The sequence below is a fragment of the Tarenaya hassleriana genome, unplaced genomic scaffold (genome assembly GCF_000463585.1).
Source record: "Tarenaya hassleriana unplaced genomic scaffold, ASM46358v1 Cleome21, whole genome shotgun sequence".
Classification (NCBI taxonomy): Eukaryota; Viridiplantae; Streptophyta; class Magnoliopsida; order Brassicales; family Cleomaceae; genus Tarenaya; species Tarenaya hassleriana.
This window is the reverse complement of record NW_010965451.1, coordinates 300,686-321,760: the sequence shown is the minus strand read 5'-3', so window position 1 is coordinate 321,760 and position 21,075 is coordinate 300,686. Positions and strand designations below refer to the sequence as shown.

General features: G+C 33.9%; 3 protein-coding genes across 4 annotated transcripts in view; 1 reads left to right on the top strand and 2 right to left on the bottom strand.

Moving 5' to 3' along the window:
- Positions 1-514: 514 nt before the first annotated feature.
- On the top strand, positions 515-4,550 carry LOC104814171 (polyadenylate-binding protein 2-like). The gene is made up of 9 exons (XM_010542071.2): positions 515-1,083; positions 1,446-1,564; positions 1,694-2,350; positions 2,457-2,534; positions 2,609-2,698; positions 3,104-3,235; positions 3,461-3,616; positions 3,726-3,902; positions 4,023-4,550. The coding sequence occupies exons 1-9, from the start codon at positions 849-851 to the stop codon at positions 4,239-4,241; spliced, it is 1,863 nt and encodes a 620-aa protein (XP_010540373.1). The 5' UTR covers positions 515-848; the 3' UTR covers positions 4,242-4,550.
- Positions 4,551-7,085: 2,535 nt separating this feature from the next.
- LOC104814679 (heat stress transcription factor B-4-like) lies at positions 7,086-8,576 on the bottom strand. Its single transcript, XM_010542853.1, has 2 exons — positions 8,219-8,576; positions 7,086-7,781 (listed from the first exon to the last, which is right to left on the bottom strand). The coding sequence occupies exons 1-2, from the start codon at positions 8,474-8,476 to the stop codon at positions 7,086-7,088; spliced, it is 954 nt and encodes a 317-aa protein (XP_010541155.1). The 5' UTR covers positions 8,477-8,576.
- A 12,270-nt stretch (positions 8,577-20,846) lies between these two features.
- Positions 20,847-21,075, bottom strand: part of LOC104814170 (probable BOI-related E3 ubiquitin-protein ligase 2) — a 2,307-nt gene continuing 2,078 nt past the window's right edge. The window contains exon 4 of one of the 2 annotated variants that reach the window (XM_019202600.1): positions 20,847-21,075. In XM_019202600.1, coding sequence (XP_019058145.1) covers positions 20,947-21,075 — 129 coding nt within the window. In that variant the 3' untranslated portion in view covers positions 20,847-20,946. The other variant, XM_010542070.2, reaches the window with a different exon arrangement.

The window sequence follows — 21,075 nt, the reverse complement described above, 5'->3', positions numbered from 1 at the left end:
AGTCAAATTTGATAGAAATATTCATTTTTATAATTAAAAGTTGAGTCCAAAAAAATGATTCTAGATTAATTGTAATAAACTTGGATTGAATGGGATCAAGAATTGAATTAAATTTAATATAAAATTAAAGAGGTATAAATTTTTTAAAAACGTTTGAAACAGTCAGGTTGACCTTTTAGAATATTGGACAATAATGATACTAATTGTAAGTTTTTAATAGTATATTAACGAATTTCTTATTTTCAATTTATTTTGCATAATAGTATGGTAACTAATTAATCTAGACGAAACATTCTGCAAAACCGCAAAAAATATCTTGATGCAAAATAAATATGACAGGGCGTCTCTGCAAGACTGCAATAATTGGAAAATTAGGATTATTTCCACTTTTGCCACGTTAAATTTTTATTTTTATTTCCTTTAAAGTAAATAAATAAATCTGTACTCTGTAGGGTTGGATAGAAAAACGAACTAGGGTTAGTCAGTTTCAGAAGACGGTGCTATATAAGCCATACGATCGCCTCTTCGCCGGTTGCGGTGCATTTCGCCCTCCAAAAAAAAAAAACTTTTTTTTTGCCTTCTGTCGCAGATCCATCGGATCTCCGACGGCTTTACCCTCTTCTGTTCTGTTCCTTTACCATCCAAAAACCCTAAAAAAATTTCATCTTTTCCCCTAAATTCTCGAGAAAATTTCTGTTCTATTGTTAGCAAAAAAAAAAGCCCGAAAAAGAAGAACCATTGAAGCATCGAATTTTATCTCTTTAGGTGTTTGATTTTTTTTCTGACGAGTAGAGAGTTATCCGAAAAAAAACCAGGTTGAATTGTTCCGAGGGTTTCAGTCTTCGGAAATGGCGCAGATTCAGTTGAAGCATCAGCCTCCGTCTCCGAACGGCACGGCGGCGAGTGCATCTCAGGCGACTATGTCGCTGTACGTCGGCGATCTCGACCCTAGTGTCACCGACGCACAACTCTTCGACCTCTTCAGCCAAGTCGGCTCGGTCATATCCGTCAGGGTTTGCAGGGATATGAACACGAGGAAGTCGCTTGGATATGGCTATGTCAACTTCAGTAACCCTCAAGATGGTTAGTTTTTTTATTGACTTAGCAGGTGGATTTTGTATATTTTGTTTAATAGATGGGTCTGTGAAATTGTCCTTGTGAAGTTATTGAGGATTTAGGATTCTTGGAGATCAAAAGGGTCTGAATTTGGTTCATTTGATGATGAATTGTTGGTCGTTTCATAGTTTCTCGACACTCATTCAACAGGGCTTTGGTCAGAATCGGGTGGCTTGATAATAGTTGTGGTTACTGTCTTAAAAAGTCGGTACCTTTGTTTAGTTTAAGGCTTGAAGCTATTGGAATTATATGATCTGTTATCGTTTGGTCCTTCTGTTGGTTTATTTCTGCCAAACCGATCTGTTATTGTTTTGGTGGCGCTAATGCAGCTGCTAAGGCAATGGATATTCTGAATTTCACTCCTTTGAACAACAAGGCAATCAGGATCATGTTTTCTCATCGTGATCCCAGCATCCGCAAAAGTGGTTTTGGAAATATTTTCATCAAGGTACTTCACTTTTCTTTTGGAAATTTTGGCAATTTTTTCTTTTGATCTTTATTTTTGTTTATGGGTTTCTTTGTTTCTTGTGATATTTTATCCTGATTGAGATCTTCTCATGTCTTGGCTGTTGTGCAGAACCTGGATAAGTCCATTGACAACAAAGCCATGTATGATACATTCTCTTCGTTCGGCAACATTCTTTCCTGCAAGGTTGCCACTGACTCATCTGGCGAATCTAAAGGCTATGGCTTTGTGCAATTCGACAATGAGGAATCGGCTCAAACTGCTATAGATAAGCTGAATGGTATGCTCATGAATGACAAACAAGTCTTTGTTGGTCGGTTCCTTCGTAGGAATGACAGAGAAAATACTTCAGAAGGAGCAAAATTCAATAACGTCTTTGTGAAAAACCTCTCTGAATCAACTACTGATGATGATCTGAAGAAAGTTTTTGGTGAGTACGGATCAATCACTAGTGCTGTAGTGATGAGGAATGGAGATGGAAAGTCAAAGTGTTTTGGATTTGTGAACTTTGGAAATGCTGATGATGCTGTTCGTGCTGTTGAGGCTCTTAATGGGAAGAAGTTTGACGAAAAAGAGTGGTATGTTGGAAAGGCCCAGAAGAAGTCTGAAAGAGAGCAAGAACTCAGAGCTAAGTTTGAGCAAAGCCTGAAGGAGGCCGCAGAAAAGGTTCAGAGAGCAAATTTGTATGTTAAAAATTTGGATGATAGCATAACTGAAGAAAAACTGAAGGAGTTGTTCTCAGAGTTTGGCTCTGTTACTTCCTGCAAGGTTGGTGGAGTTGCTCTTTAAAGTTTTTGGTTTCATCCTGGCCTGAAAAATATGAATCCTCTCTTCTTTGAGTTCTTTTCTGATTTTTTCCTTTGTCAATTTCAAGATTCTTCGTGACCCTAGTGGAATCAGTAAAGGTGCTGGCTTTGTGGCTTTTTCAACTCCTGAGGAGGCATCTCGAGCTGTAAGTTCTCAATGTAACGTGGCTTTCTGGCATGTTGTGTGGTTGGGTTTTAACTCTGGTTGTTTTACATTCAGATCACGGAGATGAATGGTAAGATGGTCGGTAGCAAACCACTCTATGTAGCTCTCGCACAGAGAAAAGAAGAGAGAAGAGCACAGCTTCAGGTGATATTCTTTTTGTTAATTTCATGCAGAAGTTACCGTTTATCAATTCATTTTGTATGTTGTCTAGCTTATTGTTTTGCTTCAACCGTTTTGCTCATGGTGTTTGAAGGCATTCTATTACCTTTTTCTTACATTTATGAGGTTTAGTATATCAAGCCCCTTATGCTCTCAGATTACCAGCTTGGCCCTGTTTTATTTTGGGGTAATGGCTTACGATGTTGTGTGAGTTGCTTGTTTTTGGTGTTTTTCTATAAGAGTTGGTTGGATATTTTCATGGTTGGCTGTTGAAAATGTTTAATATTGATTTTATTTTGCTTAGTATTTCCCTCCAGAGAAGCAAAAGAAAATCCTGGGGTTGCAACTTGCAACCTTTATTAACACTCTCAATTCATTCCCTGGCTTCAGTCTCAGTTCTCGCAGATGAGACCTGTGGGTATGTCCTCTGCTTCTCCTCATATGCAGATGTTCCCCTCTGGTGCTCCTGGGCTTGGCCAACAGTTTTTATATGGGCAAGCTCCTCCTATGATTCATCCTCAAGTAAAACTCCTCTCTCTTCCTTTCATGGACTTTGGTTATTTGTTTCTGCAATAGTTGGTTGTTCTAGTTAGTCATGTTGTCTCGGATTCAAGATATTGTATCAAACTACAATATCGAAGGGGCTTTTGTCTATTAGCCCATAGATTGAGTGTTATTGGTTAAATGGACTCCAATGTTATGTGCTTATGCTCTGTTTTATGATGAGTTTGAGTGTTTTCATGTTAGGCTGGATTTGGTTTCCAGCAACAGCTGGTTCCGGGTATGAGGCCAGGTGGTGGTCCTGTCCCGAACTTCTTTGCTCCTTTTGTACAGCAAGGACGGCAAGGACAGCGGCCAGGCGGGCGTCTTGGCGGTGGTCCAATGCACATGACACAGCAACAGGTCAGTTGAAACTCACTTTTGTTTGGTGGTTTTCAAAGGATGTCCAAACCAAATCTTGGCACTCCAGATGGTTTTTTCTTAGCTATTCTCTCGATGACCACTTTTGCAGATGTTTCCTAGAGGACGTGGATATCGTCCTCGAGGCCGCAATACACCAGAATCTCTCATCTCCGACATATCGGGTGACATCTTCTATGGGCAAGGTACTGGTTTTGGACTGCAGCAACAACCCGTACATGCTTTGGCCTCGGCCCTTGCCAATGCATCTCCCGAGCAGCAAAGGATGGTTTGTCTCCGGCCCTTCTTGTTCTAGCTTTTCCGGGTTTCGCTCATTTGAAGCTAGACCCATGCCCGTGATCTCCTCTTACGATTAACTTCTACTCACATCACATCTGCCTTTGAATAGATGCTGGGTGAGAACCTGTATCCACTGGTGGAGCAGCTAGAGAGGGAGTTAGCGGCGAAAGTGACAGGAATGCTTCTGGAGATGGACCAGACCGAGGTTCTGCACCTGCTTGAGTCACCCGAGGCGTTGAGGGCCAAGGTCGGGGAGGCCGTGGAGGTGCTTAGGAGTGCTGCTTCTTCTAACCCAGTGGATGAACTTGCCTCACTCTCATTGGAATGATGACAGAACCAGCCAACATCAAAACCTCGTTCCTTGGATTCTTCTCCTGTTTGGTCCTTCTGCTCTTTGATTCGGATCCATGAATCATGACAATGGGTTGTCTGTTTTTTTTTTTAATATTTTGGTTCCGTTTTCAAATATTCACCCTTTTCTGCTGGATTCTGATTTTATCGATACAGACCGATGAAATTAAAGACCAGAGTTTTTATGTTTTGAACTGTAGCATTTCGATCTCGTGCTGGATACATGTAACGGGATCTCTGTTTCAGACATTCTTAGATCCAAGAATGTTGGGTTGGTTGTTGTTCAGTCTTTCGTTGATCATCACAGGGAGCAGCCAAACACCATGGCCATGAAGTAGAAGTAAATGAAACTTTTATATATATATTTCATTGTTGTGCTTGATTTGGTGACTTAATTGGTGGATGGAGTATTCATTGAGCTGTGGATGAATCACGAAATGGGCCGTGAGAGTTTGTTTTCATCAGTCCACACATATTAAACACAAATAAACCGGTGATAAAATCTATGGAAAAAATGTCCGGTTATCCAGGGAGACAGATTTGGAAATATGCCTTGGCGCCTGAGTTTAGGGAAATAACACATTTTTTATCATTAGGGTTGGACACGGATCGGATATCCGTAGTTTTTGAGATATCTATATCCGTATCCGATCTGCATAAATACTCAATTTTATTATCCGTATCTAACATAAAAAAATTATAAAAATTTAATTCAAATTTAAATAAAATTTTCAAATATAAATAAATTATATAAGTAATTTAATATAAATGTTATTCACAATTTAAATTTTAAATTTTAAATATTTTAAAATAACAACCAAAACAACCAAATTTCACATGTACAAATAATTGCACTAACAATCTCCCCCTTTTTGGTTATTTCAGATCATGCACACACACATAAAAAGATTCTCAATTCAGCACAATTTCGCATCAGGATTCACATCATGATTCAGACATATCTGACGTTGATTCTGAAGTAAGTTTGACAACTTTACTCAGCCGAGTTTGACTCTGAATTTAAATTAACTCTGACCACTTTGATTTTGTCTTTTCCTTTCTTCCTATATGTTTTCAGTTCTGTTGACAGAATCATCTTTGCCTCATTATCTTCAACTTCTGAATCATCATCTACATATTCTCCCCCTGTGTGCATGTATGAAATAATCCAAAATCTTGAGTGAGAAGAGATTTAAGATACTTACCTGACTTGCAGAATTTTGAATCTTCCTCTTGCATCTAAGAGTTCACACCTCTTGTCACACCATTTTCTTGTTCAACACTTAGAAATCTTATGCAGATTGTTTAGAGAAAAAAAATACACTTGCACAAAGATAATATGAGTGACACCTCCTTTCTCATATCAAAATTTATTGCAAGTCTCTGATTTTTCAGTTCCACATTGTCCAATAAACTGAATCATTACTTCACCACTCAACTCAAATCAGATTTAATTTTTGAAAATCAAGTGAAAATATATGCGAGATTAAATACGATCTTTCAAATTTTAAATCTAATGACATCCTATCAGCAGATCATCAGAAATCAATGCTTGATCAGTTAAGTCAGAAATACATCACTTTTCACCAAACTACACTTCACTGACTTTTCTCTCCCTGAATTTCTAGGACGTTGAAACTGAGCATGCAAGTTTCACCATTTAAGTCTAGACTGCATGTGGTTGAACTTAGACCCGATAGATTCAATTTTCCAATCTAGTCATATCAAATTTTCCTCCTTTCTTTTTTTTTTCTTTTTCCTTTTCCTTCCCTATTCTTTTCCTTTTTTTTTCTCTTTTTCTTTTCCTTCTTTTCCTTCTTTTTTTTTTAAAATTGCCATTCGGGAGTACTAAGCCAACAGAGGAGTATCAAGAGATGTCCATGTCACTATTTTTTTCCGAAGTGTACTTGACGTAACTGTGAAGTATCGCTGACTTTTCTTCGCAATCATTGAACCAAATCACTTTTGAATAGACACCATCAAAGATAAAATCAGAACTCTCCTAAACCAAAAGATTTTTTTTTTTAAAACACATAAACCCGTAAACTCATTCATGTCAAGTGGTTTCGTAAGGATATCAACAAATTTGCGCTCAGTTGGTGCATACTCAATCAAAAGACTACCCTAATTTGCTCTTTGAGAAAGTGGTGTCGAATCCATACCTTCCACTTGAGTGTACCTTTGAGCTACTAACCTGGCTTTGCTCTGAATAACTCTTTCATCTTCATGCATTATTTTGAGGTAGTACTCATCATTCAAAATCTCATTCATCTTAGTAGATCCATCCTGCGAAAAGAAACAGACAAACCTAGCCATATCTTGATAATTCAATCGAGGTTTTTCCCTTACCTGTCGTGGGTTATTCACACTTCCAATCACATCATCAACTGAGTGATTTCGGCGAACAGGGGGCTTAAGATCATCTTTCGTATCCTCATTTTGCATATCTTCAGGAGTCTAAGATGAAGTGAGATGTATCTGGTCAAAATCTGAGTGATCATTGACCGTTTCTTGAGGTATATTAGATATTTCGTACGCTTTCTCTGCACTTTGATGTCATAACTCTATCCTCGATTGATCATCTTGAAGATTCATCCAAGTATAACAATTACTTATTGTTTGCTTTCCTGTCAACACACACTTATTCAACGAGTTAGTGACTAAACATCTATCTTTAGTGAAGTGTAATGGAAGGAAACATATTATATCCACCAAATCCGTAACTATGATAGTCAAATGTGATTGTAATCGAATGTAATTGATTTAGTCTTTATTTTGTTTCCTTAGATATAGCAACAAGGTAGCTGTATAACTAAACTTTTCAATAGGAGAATTCTTCTCTATTTGGTATCAGAGCCCAAAGTCTCACGACCAACCCTAGTTGGTCCGGCGGACCAAGATTCCGGTCCGCCGGACCAGACATGTTCGAACCAAAATTTGGTCCGCTTCTCCCTAAGTCCGGCTGGTTCGATAATGGCTTCTGCGCGGGATTCAGATTATGATGATCAAGAAGAAGAGAGGAAGGAAACGAATTGCTCGGCGAGACTGGTTTCACGTGGTTTTGAACGAAGTAGATTATGTCGTTATAGAGCTTCTTCATGTGAGCGAGTTCCGACATGAGCACGCTGTTGCTCCGCCGCAATCTCTCGTTGTCTTCGGTCAAGGCCGTGACTTGGCGGTCGTATGCGGCGGCGGCGGCGGCATTGTCTCCTCCGCCGGAGATGTGGTGGTGGACGGTCGGTTGTCGCGGCTGCGGCGGAGAGTCACACCAGTAAGCTCCGACGAGGTCCACGTCATCGGCGGCACGTGGCGGGAAGGGGAAGAAGGTGGGTCCGGAAAACTGGAGCGGCGGAGGAGGAGGATGGTGGTGGTGGTGGTGAGGGAAGGGCGGTTGCTGCTGCGGCGGCGGCGGCTGAGCGGTTTTTCTCCGGTGGATTTCGCAGAGTAAATGCTTTTCTCCTCTCTTGAAGAACTCGTTTGCAAATTCCCATCTGTCCGGAACGATTTTTCTGAAACCCTAAACCCCAAAAAAGTATTGCAAAATCAGTGCCAAGATTATTTACATATATATATACTCACAACGTATAATCATCCATATTTCTCTGGAGAAAATAAACAGTGATAGTGAAGGGAAAAGAATCAAAAACACAATTTTTTTCACCAAAAGATCTCAACTTTCCCCGGAAAAAAAGAGCCCATGAACTTTGTAAACTCCCGGACTACAAATTTAACCAGAAAACGAAGACCCAAGTGGATTTCCGTGGTAAAAATACAAACTTTGTCAATTCCCAAGCAAAACAAATAAACGCGCACGAGATACACCAACAAAAACAGTACATTTACAAAAAAAAAAAAAAGAGAGAGAGAAGAAGACCCAGATGGATGATTTTTGTGAAAAAGATGCAAACTTTAGCCCATGTCGAGCAAAACACGTAGATACATGTATAGACGTACGTAGGTGTTGAGTTGACGGACGAAGCTGGAGAAGTTGTTGTGCTTGAAGTAATTAGGGAGGAGATCCCTGGCGAATTCAGGAGGGCGCCAAACGACGAAGGTGGAGTCGTCGTCTCCCCAAGAGACGATGTGATCCGTCGTGGGATCGTCCACAAGCTGATACGTCTTCGTCAGAAACGGCGCCGGAACCGCCTTCCCCTCCGCCGTCTCCACCACCCTCTCTCCGCCGTAGCTCTCCATCATCATCATCGTCGCCATCTACTCACAGAGAGAGAGAGAGAGTGTTAGTGTATTGGTGGGTTTTGGAAAAAACTGGCGGTGGTGGGGAGAGAGAGAGAGAGAGAGAGAGAGAGAGAGAGAGGGAGGAGTGTGGACTGTGTACTGAAGAAGAAGAAGAAGAAGAAGAAGAAGAAGGAAGGAAGCTTTTTCTTGGTTGTTTCTTGGCTTTTTGTGCTAGAAGTAATTAATTATACTAAGATTTTATTTTCTTTTTGTTTTGAGGTTTTTTTCTTTCGCTTTGTCTCGTACTTGACGAGTTTCCAATCGTTAGTGGGCGATTAATTATTAAATCCTGTACGAGTTTTTAATGAAGCTCGAGAAATAGTCGCCACGTAAAAGAGTGTACATGTATTTGTGTACCGTATTTTCCCCACACATTTGCACTGTACGTACCTTTTGCATGCCAACTTTTCTTTCTCCATATCAAGACAAAACTCTTGCTTATGCTCGGATACAGCACATACATACATACATACATACATAAAATGCATGCATGCATGCATACATACATTCAGATTGGAATGACCAAAATACTCTTCCTTTGTATAAAGTTGTACATATATCTTTAGAGTTTCTAAGTGTAAAATGAAATCATGTTCCCGGGTATAGATATATGAGTGTTTTATTTTTTAATACAAAACTGATATATCCAAACTCTAAGAATAAGAAATCCGATTTCAAAATATTCAACACAAAACATTCAAAACAAGATTCGGATAACCAAAATCTCAAATACCAAAGTTGATCGATCCTATCGTTTATAAAAAAAAAAATAGTTACAAATTATATATATATATAGAACCACTCAAATAGTGCACCACATTTTCATTACACCGTTCATGAATAATTTTGGCTGATTTCGAAAACTGATAACCTTAAGCTTCAACATGCAATCTCGAGACAATTAGTATATTGCATGTATGATAAACCAAACACTAAACTGCAAGATCTAACCGTGACATTGAAATCAATAGTTATATATAAATTCAGAATCTATCTATATATATATAATGGGGGGAAATAAATTTGGAATTATGTGGCCTCGGGCATAGAGAGAGAGAGAGAGGGGAATATGTGTCTGAGTGTCTGAATAAAATAAGGGCCTCTCAAGGCAAACCCGTGACTCTCTCTCCCTCTTTCTCTTTTCTGACACTACGATCCCTTCCCCCCACCCACTTCTCTAATTTAATTCATCTATTATACTTTTAATAAATTAATTATATATATATATATATATATCAATAAAAGTTAAACTCTTTTTTTCTTTATTCAAATTGCCTTTTGTATCCACCATTTGCTTTTTGGTCAACATTCCTACATGTTCTCTTCATTTTCCTTGGTGCAAAACTCTCCTTTGGCTTATTGTCTTTACGGGAAACTTCGTATTCATGCATGTGTTTGTGTGTCTCTATTGATGCACATATACGTTTGTATATATATATATATATATATATATATATATATATAATGGAAGATTCTGCATTCTTCTATTCCTGAGAAAAAGGTTTCAATTTCATGCCTTTATTCTTATTTTCCATAACCATTGACTATATATTGATATGGACATACAAGAAGATGCTACCCAAACTCCGTAATGTGTGGGATATTTTTTATTTTTATTTTATTTTGTGTGGTTGATCAAATCGGTTATATAATTCTAAATATTAATTTTAGTGAAAAATTAACGGGTATTAAACAAATATACCCGAAATTTTATTCTGGATTCAGTTTAACCCAAACAATGAAGACGAGTAAATTAACATCGAGCATTTATACACTTGTTCGTATGATTATATATTAAAATAATTTAATCAATTGATTAATTAAAACTAATTGTAGAATATCAAGGAAAATTAAAGATTGGTATTTCCAATGGAGAAGCAGACATATATACTAACAACTATTCTTCTCTTCGATCTATGTACGCATTGGCATTGCACTTCGAGCCTCTTTCACGGCTTCTAGCTCTTGGCCTTCCAAGCCTATTTGCCCTTCGTTACTTTTGTACATCGATATATATATATCGGTATTTTTCTGAATTGTGTATAATCCGATTAATTCTAATTTACTAAGATTAATCTCTTTCTATTTGTTTTTTCTCTATTTTGTTTTATAATAGCGATACCCACCATTTATAAATACTTTTGTATATATCATACATGATTTAGCATTTCAAATACAGCATTGAGAATTCATTGATACACAAAGCAAACCACAAATTCGAATTAGTTATTCTAACCATCAATTTACAGTTAAATTATTGGTTTTAATGCTACGCGTGCTGTAAGGTTCATATATAATGGTCCATCTCTGAACGATTCTTTGACTATTTCATATTATAAATTCCATTATAATATTTTGTTTTTGCCATAATGATTATATACATTTCTACCCAAAAAGTAAATTTTAACACGTCTAAAGTTTTTTTCCTATTAAAGTTAATTTAAAATATTAATATGTAAATTTGGTATTACATTCATGTGTATGCAATGTAGTAAAATAATCTTTAACAATAAAGAGAACTAGTATTTTTTTCTTTTTAACAGAAAATAATAATATAAAATTCGGATCTAAAACCCCAATTCAGTTAGGATAAACAGAGAGGGAATTTCATTTATCTAATTCCCATTTCTTTAATCGAGTCTTAATCATAAAAATATTCAAATTAATATCAAAATCCAACAACCTAAATTACATAGACCACATAACTATTTATTTCTCACCTAATTATTTCTTATATGGAGGGTCCAGGAAGAAAGGAAAACACTTTAGATGTAATCTTGCAGGGAAAGTCATAAGAAATACAATTTTAATATATTAATAAATTCGAGCAAAAGAGAGATTTAATTTGTCATGAAAATCATACACACAAATTAACATATCCACATGGGGGGGCGCATGAAAAGAACTAAAGTGAAATAAATGATTTTACGAGTGATGAGAAGTTAATGGAATTACAAATGTATATGTAGGGAACTCCACACAAAAAAAAAAAAAAATTGGTACTGATGATTTTTTGTAAGTATTATTTCATTCTTTGCTAACCCTAATTAGTAATGCCGTATTTTCTTTTACTTTTGCTAGTAGTTTTTATTTTTTTTAGAAAAAAACATTTCTAACATTATATATTGTTATATTATATTTTCAAAAATAATCAGTACAGATTTTATTTGGAATATCATAATATTATATTTTTAATTAAAAATTATCGTCTTCTATGTTTGTATTAATATATCATTGTTGTTGTGAATTAAATATTCTGACTGAATTTTAGCAAGAAATTAATGTAAAAAAAAAAAATTGAAATGAGACAGTGAATCAGTTTGAGGCTGGAAAAACCTCAAGATATTTGGCATATATTCCCAGAATGTATCTCATAGTATTTTACTAATTTATAAAATTTGCAAATCATCATTTTTTTAATTTTTTTTTAAAATTGCATAGAAGCACCGACCAAAGTGTTAAACTTTTCAAATAAATAAATATGTATGCATGTATGTATACAAACATGAAAGCATGCATGTGTATATGTGTGTGTGAATCGACTTATCTTCTTGTAACTCTGTCTCACGTCAGAGATGCTGAAAAAATTGCAGGGGTTGAAAACAACACGTATACGTACGTGCAATTTATATTTTTATTAACAGTATTTTCTTTTACAATGGACCCACGTGATTTTTTTTTTACTTTTTACGTTTTACTCTACTGTTGCCAACAGTAAAATAAATATTATCGCTGCCATCTATATCCATGGTACTTGTATATTTATAGGAATTTTCCTTCTTTCAATCTATATATAATTCTCACTCTACACACATATCTTTTAACTTCTTAAAGTGTTCTCGTCATTGTTTTGTTATTTACCTGTTGAAAATTCGACATTCGCATATATAAAGTTACTTTAATCGGAAATATATATATATATATATGAAATAACTTTATTTAATTCCTTTAGGAAAGTTTGATTGATCCTTTTCTTTTTTCCTTGGGGTACAAATCATGCAGATGAGAAGAAGAGAGTTCTGTTCCACATAAAGTAAAAGAACAAATCCCACCATGAACGAATATTTAATTATAACGTAATCTAAGGACCCGATCCTGTATATAACTGTGTGGATTTACCAAAATGACCCTTTATAATATTATATATAGGGGTCCAGATATTAATCGTTTAGTTAAAATCTAATAACATTTATAAGGGTTTAAACGAGCAGTTCAAATTCTATCTTGAAATACCGAAAAATTTATATAGAACTCTCATTACACTTAAAACGTATTTATAGAAAAAATGACGGAAGATGTACAAAAGTATTATCCATTAGAATTGAATAATTGTAGATACGATTGTAATATATATATATATATATATATAGTTCTTTCAGATATAGTTGTATCGAAACGGTGAAGTTTAGAATTATAAAAAAAAATCATATCGAAATAATATTATATTCTTGTGTGTGTGTTTTTTTTAAATCACGTACATAAGGTGCAAGGAACTAGCTAGAGAAGAGATCGTACCTTGGAAACCCCACCACATACGTACAAACACAGAGACAAACACGTCCATACATATATCCATACATAAATACGTTTACGTATATATATTTATATGTATGTACATGGCCTACGAATGTTTGGACGGTAAGAAGATTTCTCTTCTGATTTCTGTAATGAAGTGGAATTGAACCCCACAATGCATCTCTTCATCACATGACTTCCACAGTTTCATTTCAGAGATAAAAAAAATAAATAAACATGGTAATATTTTTATTACTTGGAGAAACAAACAGAAAAAAACAAATTACAAATCATGAAATTACGATATCTTAAACTTCAAATTGTTTAATATATAACATCTGCACACAAAAAAAGGTTCTTTTTTTTTAATACATTCATGTATGTATGTATTTATTTATTTATTTAAGATGCTCTCGGATCTTTCTTTAACTTTTTTCCTGGAGTTTTCTATTTAAAAAAAACAAAGATAAATTATTAATTGATATTTATGTAATTAATTATTCAGAAGAATCGAAATCTTGTGGGTATATCCGACAACGAACCACTACAAGGTTCTTTCTTGTGTCTCTTCCTCTTACCCTCTTCTCTTGTCTCTTTCACTAACGTATATATCTGCATGTTGCATGGCGCAAGTTTACACACTCGGTTCTCTAACACATGCATGTGAAATCCTTCGGGTCGTACAAATATTTAAAATTAAATCTGAAAATTCAATTCGCCCGGTAACCAAAAAATTCGTTCCGATGAGAGATTCGAATTAAATTATTTTCTTTGAATTCCAATGACATAAACTAGCCTTCAACATATAAATGCTGTGAGCCATTTTATGTAAAATATATTGCACCGAAAATGTACATAATCCTTCAAGAATATACATTTATTGCTAGTGTGTGGAATACAAAACCATAGTTTTTTTTTTTTTGATAACGGAGGATCCCTAGCTGCTATCCTTCGGGCGCGCTGACTAGGTAAACCTCCGGTCCGAGAGCAGCCTTTGTATATGGATCATATAAACCCAGAAATTACCTCCCTCCCCACCAGCCAGGAATCGAACACTCAACCTTAAGGTGGAGTTACCTCCTACCTCAAGTTTGACCACTCGCCCACGATCTATTGGGTTACAAAACCATAGTTGTATACATATATATATATAATATTTCCTTTTTTCACATTTTTTTAGATGAAAGATCACAATTCTTTTATTAAAGGTATTCCGAAAACTCATACAACATATCCCTAAGACTTTATTCGAACCCATAACCCACATAGACCCTTTAGCCAGTAAAGTATATTTGTTACATGAATTTAGCAATATGTTCATTTTATGAGGCAGCAGCCATGATTGTTAGCGAATTCCGGAATTTTATATCCGGAATTTTATGGTCCTAGATTCTAAGCGATTTCCGGTGTAAACATGAGTCAGTATGTAGATTGAGGTTTGGTCCATCGAAAGGGAAATATATATATATATATATATATGTAAATATAGGAATAAGGGTGAATATGGGTGTGAATATTCTAGAGTATCTTAACTTTTATTCGAATGTTTCAGGTTCTAAGATTTGAAACCCGATCTCGTACCCGTGGATCTTGTATACAAGTATGTTCATGCATATACATGAGAACGCAATTTTTGTAAAGAAAAACAAGGTTAATTTCGTAATTTAAAAACATAGATGATATGTCATATTTTTAATAAAATAAAGAATATTTATGTAACTATGTCGGTATTCGATCATGAAACCGCGAAACCCGAACCCAAGCTAGCTCAATTTTACGGATAATCTCTGTTTATAAATTCAAACTCAAGCCGGAATAATTTGGATATTAAAAAAATCGGATAATTCTGTTCTAGAAATTAATGAAAGAGGGTATATAATATAAATAAATGGAAGGGTGAAAAATGTTGGTCAAAGGAGTGAAACTAATTAATGGATAGGGGGAAAGAGGGTTTGTCACGAGGGCTTCATTCATTTCAATTGGTATCACGAGGACATGGCTCCCTCCTCTCCCTTGATCTGAGGACAGGGACACGTCCTCTCCTTCTTGTCTTCTATATATGTATATATACGTATATATTGGTGTAGATATTTGTGTATTGCTTAGTTGAAACTGTTTTTTTTTTTTGTGGTCAGACTAGAAATTGTGATATAGCATTCTAACAACCCAAATTTGAATAAATTCAATCGGTGAAATGGAGGTACGAATTCTCAAATTTGAAAAAGAATATTCACATAGATTTTCTCATTCTCTATTATTAGTTTGGGTTTCGGTTTATGATATATCTAATTATAAACAAAACGTTTAATTTATGATATCGGGCCATTTCGGATTTAGCTCGGTAAGTTAATATAGTGTCTTTTTATTTACTTAAACAAATTCACATAGAATAAACAAAAAATAGTATTTTACTAATGTATACCTACAATAAAACCAAATTAATATCTTTTATGTTTTATTATTAGTAGTCCGATAACAATTTTTTCTAGATCTGCCCATGATTTTGACGGTACAATCGTAGAAAAACTGTTTCTTTTTCTTTTTTATAAATATTGGTCGATTTTTCTTTCCAATCTTTTTTTTTTCCGTATAAGATACTAAATACGTAAAAATGAAATCCTCGATTTCGTACGTAGAGAAAAAAAAGATGTTTTAGCAATTAAGAGATTCGTCTCCAAAAGTTGTTCTTGATCCCGTGAGTCTCTTTTCAAAGTCGCACCAAATATTAGCAACGCATGCTTGCATTATTTTAAAGCCAAAACCCGTGAAGCTTTAATCATTTGCCGAAAGGTCGAATACGCTGATTCTATTGGGAATGTTTTCGACGATTATTTGAATCAACGTATTATATATTATTTATAAGTTTGTCTGATCACATCCTCATTCCGTATATTGTTAAAATTTTCCGACAGATCTGTTGAGATATACCGAATCTTGAAGAATATTACGAGTTATATCGTATAATGGAGATCTTATCAAATCCGGAAAATATATATTTAGAAATATTTATTATTATGTCTACTTTATTTATTCAATGTAAGATTCTTATCTATTTATATGTTATTTTGATTATCAATACAAATATCATTCCACAAATTTCTACCAGATCTACCGTTACATATGTCAATTTATTTCTCATGAATTAAAAAAAACGTCTTTCACCATTCTCATATAGACACGTCAACAAAGAAAGTACATTTTCAATCGATTTTTTTTCATAGCCAAACATAGGTTGTTTTAGTAAATTTATTTTACATTCGATATTTTAAGAAATATTAGTATTGGAGATACATACGAGTCTCTGATGTTTTATTTTATTATACAAGATATACTTTTGTTATTTTGCAAATCTTGACATAGTATCAGAACCCAATTATTTTTTATTTTTTATTTTTAAAAAATTACATGTTTCGATACCCTAACATATAAAAAGTAATAACTCAGTAGCCATCCCTCGCATTTCTTTCAATTTCATAAAGTTATTAGACTAAGTAATGTGAAAAATAAAATGGGCCATAGAAAGAGGGAGAGGAATCTATTAGTGGAAGCCGTAAGAAAAGAGAACGTCTCTTTCCATGCAAAAAGTTGTATATTCCTTCGTAGCAAAAAATAAAAATAAAAATAGAAAACAAAAAAGATATCAACAACAAAGTTTCCTCGTTAGGTCATGTCATCTTTTTATCTAAAGCTTTTATGGGTCCTAGCGCGATATATAAGGGCTCGGTATTTTGTATATTAAAAATTGGAAATGAAAACCGGTTAGAGATGATATTAATAAAATAAAATAACCGAAAAATAATAATTGAACCGATGTAGAATATAACTCGGACCCGAAATATATCAAACAAACCCTTTAACTTCATTTTCACAACTTAAACCTTTTAACTTACACCTTCTTAGTACGCAAATAGACTATATAGTATATACTACATTCACGTATGCATGCATGCATGCATATACACATACACGCGTAAAAACGTGTATTCGACGATCTTAGATGATTTTACTTCTGTCGTTCCTTTAATTTTATATCGAAATTGTTTTTTTAAAAAATCCCATTCATGTTTTGTTTTCAATTTAAAGTTTTTATTTTCTCTGAATTGTTATATTATTTTATATTTAATTAAGATTCAAATTAGATATATTAATTTGACGTTATCAAAAGATATATTAATTTGATTTAAGAAAACTCTATGTAATGAATTTTATAATTATATATTATTCGATTTTATTTATTTTAAATTATATATTATATTTTACTTATATATTATATGATTATATGTATTCAAATCGAAATAGAAAAAAATGACAATTTTAGTAAACCTTTTCAAGTGAGGACAAAGTTGGTATCGAAAAACGAAGAACATAACAAAAAAACGTCTTTCGATTCTCCACTAAAATTCTTACCTTTTTCTTTTATCTTTTCCTTTTTGTCAAAAGTCATAAGTTCTTCACCTTCCATACGTAAAGCAAAAAAGGAAGCGTGCGCAAATAATTTCAACTTTACATAACTAATTTAATTCATTTTTAATTTTCATATACTATATATATACACATAATATAGCATTATAATTCGTGACCGATTTTCATATGAATATATACGCTTTTAACACCATATTTTATTTTTGGGAAGAAAGGGAGTCAAGTGGGGGATTATGCAAAGTAATATGCCTAGAAGAAGGGAAACATAAAGGCTGTTGGATCACATGCACATCACATATTCTCCCTTATCCCTCTTTTCCCCCTTCCTCATATTCCTTCTTCTCTTCTTTTGATGATGTGGTAAAACTAATGCAATGTTTTTAAAATGATATTATAGAGCGATGATGAAAATAAAATGAAAAGGTCCCACGATTCAAGGCTGCAGCAAGAAAGAAACAATATATATATATATACACATACATCTATATATATATATCCTCAATCCAAGGGATTCTATGAAATCATCACTAATCAAAAGCCCTCCTCACACACTCACAAATGCAAAAGTGGGACCCTTCATCATCTACACAATCATTTCATGCATTTACAAATTACCATTTGGATAGAGCCTCAAGGTGGATATATATATATAGACACACACACACGCATATATATATATATATATAGGTTGGCTTAATAATCCAACGAACCGTTGATCCAATCGTATCACGATATTAAGTTATGATTATAGAAGATAAAATTGCTTTTTAAATGTTTAGTTTCTGATAATGAAGGTAACAAGATCTTTATATTTAATCGATTTAAATGCCGTGATATTTTCTTCTTTTTCTTTTTCCTTATTATTCGAGGAATTATAAGAATCGCATTTTATTAAAGCTAATAATTTCTTTTGCATCACTAGACACTAGCTTTCATGCGGCAATCTAATTGATTAAAGACCGTTGATCCAATCATATCATATGAACATCCCTAATCAAGTAATGAATAAGTGCTAACTTTCTGTTTGATGATGTGTATTTATATTACACATATGCCATTTCTTTAATTGGTAATTTAAATATGATTATCTGCTTACCCTTTTTCTTATGTGATTAAACGGATCGATCTGTCCATAATACACATACAATATCTTTCATTAGAAACTTTGGAAACTAGAAATATGAAAAAAGAAGACGTTCCATTCAAAGTTATTTTTTCATATATCTTTTGTGGGCTTCCTTCTAGATTTTAGTCTTGTTTCATGTTTTGTTATAACTCATAAAACATTCCATCAGAACAAAAGAAATCATGAAAGGATGTAGAATGAAGTGATCCTTTGATTTCATCCATACGGAGAATTCAGAAACGAGAGAGAGAGAGAGAGAGAGAGAGAGAGAGAGTAAGAGAGTAAAAAGCCGAGCTTTACAAAGGAGAATATATAGAAGGGGGCATGATTGAAACTCCAAGTAAAGATAGCTTTTTTCCATGTCTTCAGCTAACGTTCAACTCTTGCTTTTTCTTTTCTTTTTTTTTTGTTTATATATATATATATATATATATATAATTTCTTTATATTTGGTAGATTTATGGGTATATCCACAAAAGGCATTTCTAATTTCCCTCTTACCAAATATGTTTAAGTGCAAGTGGAAGAGCATTAGGGAGAACAAAATCTTTCTCTTCCTCCTGTTCACTGTTCTGACAAAAGCTTCTATATCATGGTTATATTCGGTTCATGCGTAAAAATATTTGTTTTATATGGATATATGTCAAGATTTGTTGTATAATATCGTACGTTTTGATTTGCAGACAAATGAATATATAATATTCTAATCTAAGTTATGATATCTCTCTAATATTTATAATATTTATGTATTTTGTTTATATCCTAATAATATATTATACAGATATCTTACTATCATACAAGAGAATTTGACTATATATATACACATATACAGGAACTACGTACTAATCTCATAACGGGTTGAGCTACCACTTTTGGGTTTTATTATTTATTTGTTCTTACTTATAAACTTATATGTATATCACTTATGGGTTTTGTGTAAAACAATTTTATTTGGTTTAGTTTGTGTTATTGCATTCTGAATTATATATTTTTTTTACGTTTATTTCTCTGGATTTAGAATTCTATCTCCCACCAATAATATGATAGACAACAATTAATGACATATCAAATTCTACAATAATATATCATTTTTTCCAAGGTTATGAAAATGAAAAATGAAATAGAAAACGGAGGAGGAGGTTGGTGAGATTAACAAAAAAAAAAAAAGGTAGTAATGGAGAAACAGAAGCATTATTAGTCTCTTTATCTTTTTAATCTCTTTTCTCTTTGTCATCACTTTCTAAGGCATGATTAAGGGGAAAGCTCACTAGTCTTCTTCAATACCATTTCTTTAAAATCATATTTTGACAAAAACACTAAAAACGCTTTTGAAACTTCCCCTTGATGAAGGCATGCATGCATCTCCCCATACATAACCTTGGAATACATGTACGTATATGTATTTACCCTCGCCTCACGTATGTTATACGTATAATCCATGTAGACTGCTCGTATGCATGCATTGCGTGTGCATCTTAATGCGCCAATAAGAATTATATTATTGAATATAATCGATTCGGTTCGGGAATGATACTATATTTAATTTTCGATTCGACACCCACCCCTATTTGTGGATATACAAAAGCTATTTTACGGTTAATATAATTCGGATACCAAAAAACTCGAATTCAAGTAAGGGTTTTGAAATCCGTAATTCATTAGATTCGGATACCTAAAAAATTTCGGAAACATATAAGAGACATAACAAATGGTAGGGGTGGACACGGGTCGCGTACTCCCATTTTTTAGAAAATCCGATTTCGACCTCATCACCACGGGTTTTACAAAAACATAATCTCATTCTTGGCTTCATGAGCTCCGGGTACCCTTAACTTGGATCTCATAAGATTCTCAATCTCGTACTCGGGAATAGGCGGACTCACACAAATAACATTCAAAACTTTTATAACTTATAAAAATTCAATAAAAAAAATAACTTAAAAATAAAATTTAAAACTCGATTCTTTAATTTATATAGATGAGAAGATAAAAAAAAATTAAAAAAATTAAAATTATTTTAATAAATAATAAATATATCTTATATAAATGTTTTCATTTATATAAATCTTAGATAAATGTTATAAATATAAAGGATATTTTGACTTTTTAATAAATATACCCAATACCCGGTATGAAATAATTGAAACCCGAATCCAAACCCGAAGATCAAAAACTCTTTGGTATACCCATCCTTATCATCGATAATATTCGGGTATCTTTTATCCGAATACTTGTTAAACCGAGTACCTCCAAACCCCCGGTTACAGGTTAAAACGTCACCCCTAACAAATGGAAAATAATTTTATTAATTAACACAAGAACAAGAAATCACAAGAGTTCTAACTTTTGTTACTATGAATCACTTAGTGTAACTCCCCACCAATCACATGTATACTTCCATGCCAATAAACTTAGACGACTGACACAATGGACAAAAGCTGAGTTTGCTTTCACATTCCTTACACAGACACAGATGCTTACACGGTAATAACAGCATACACACCTCTTTCCC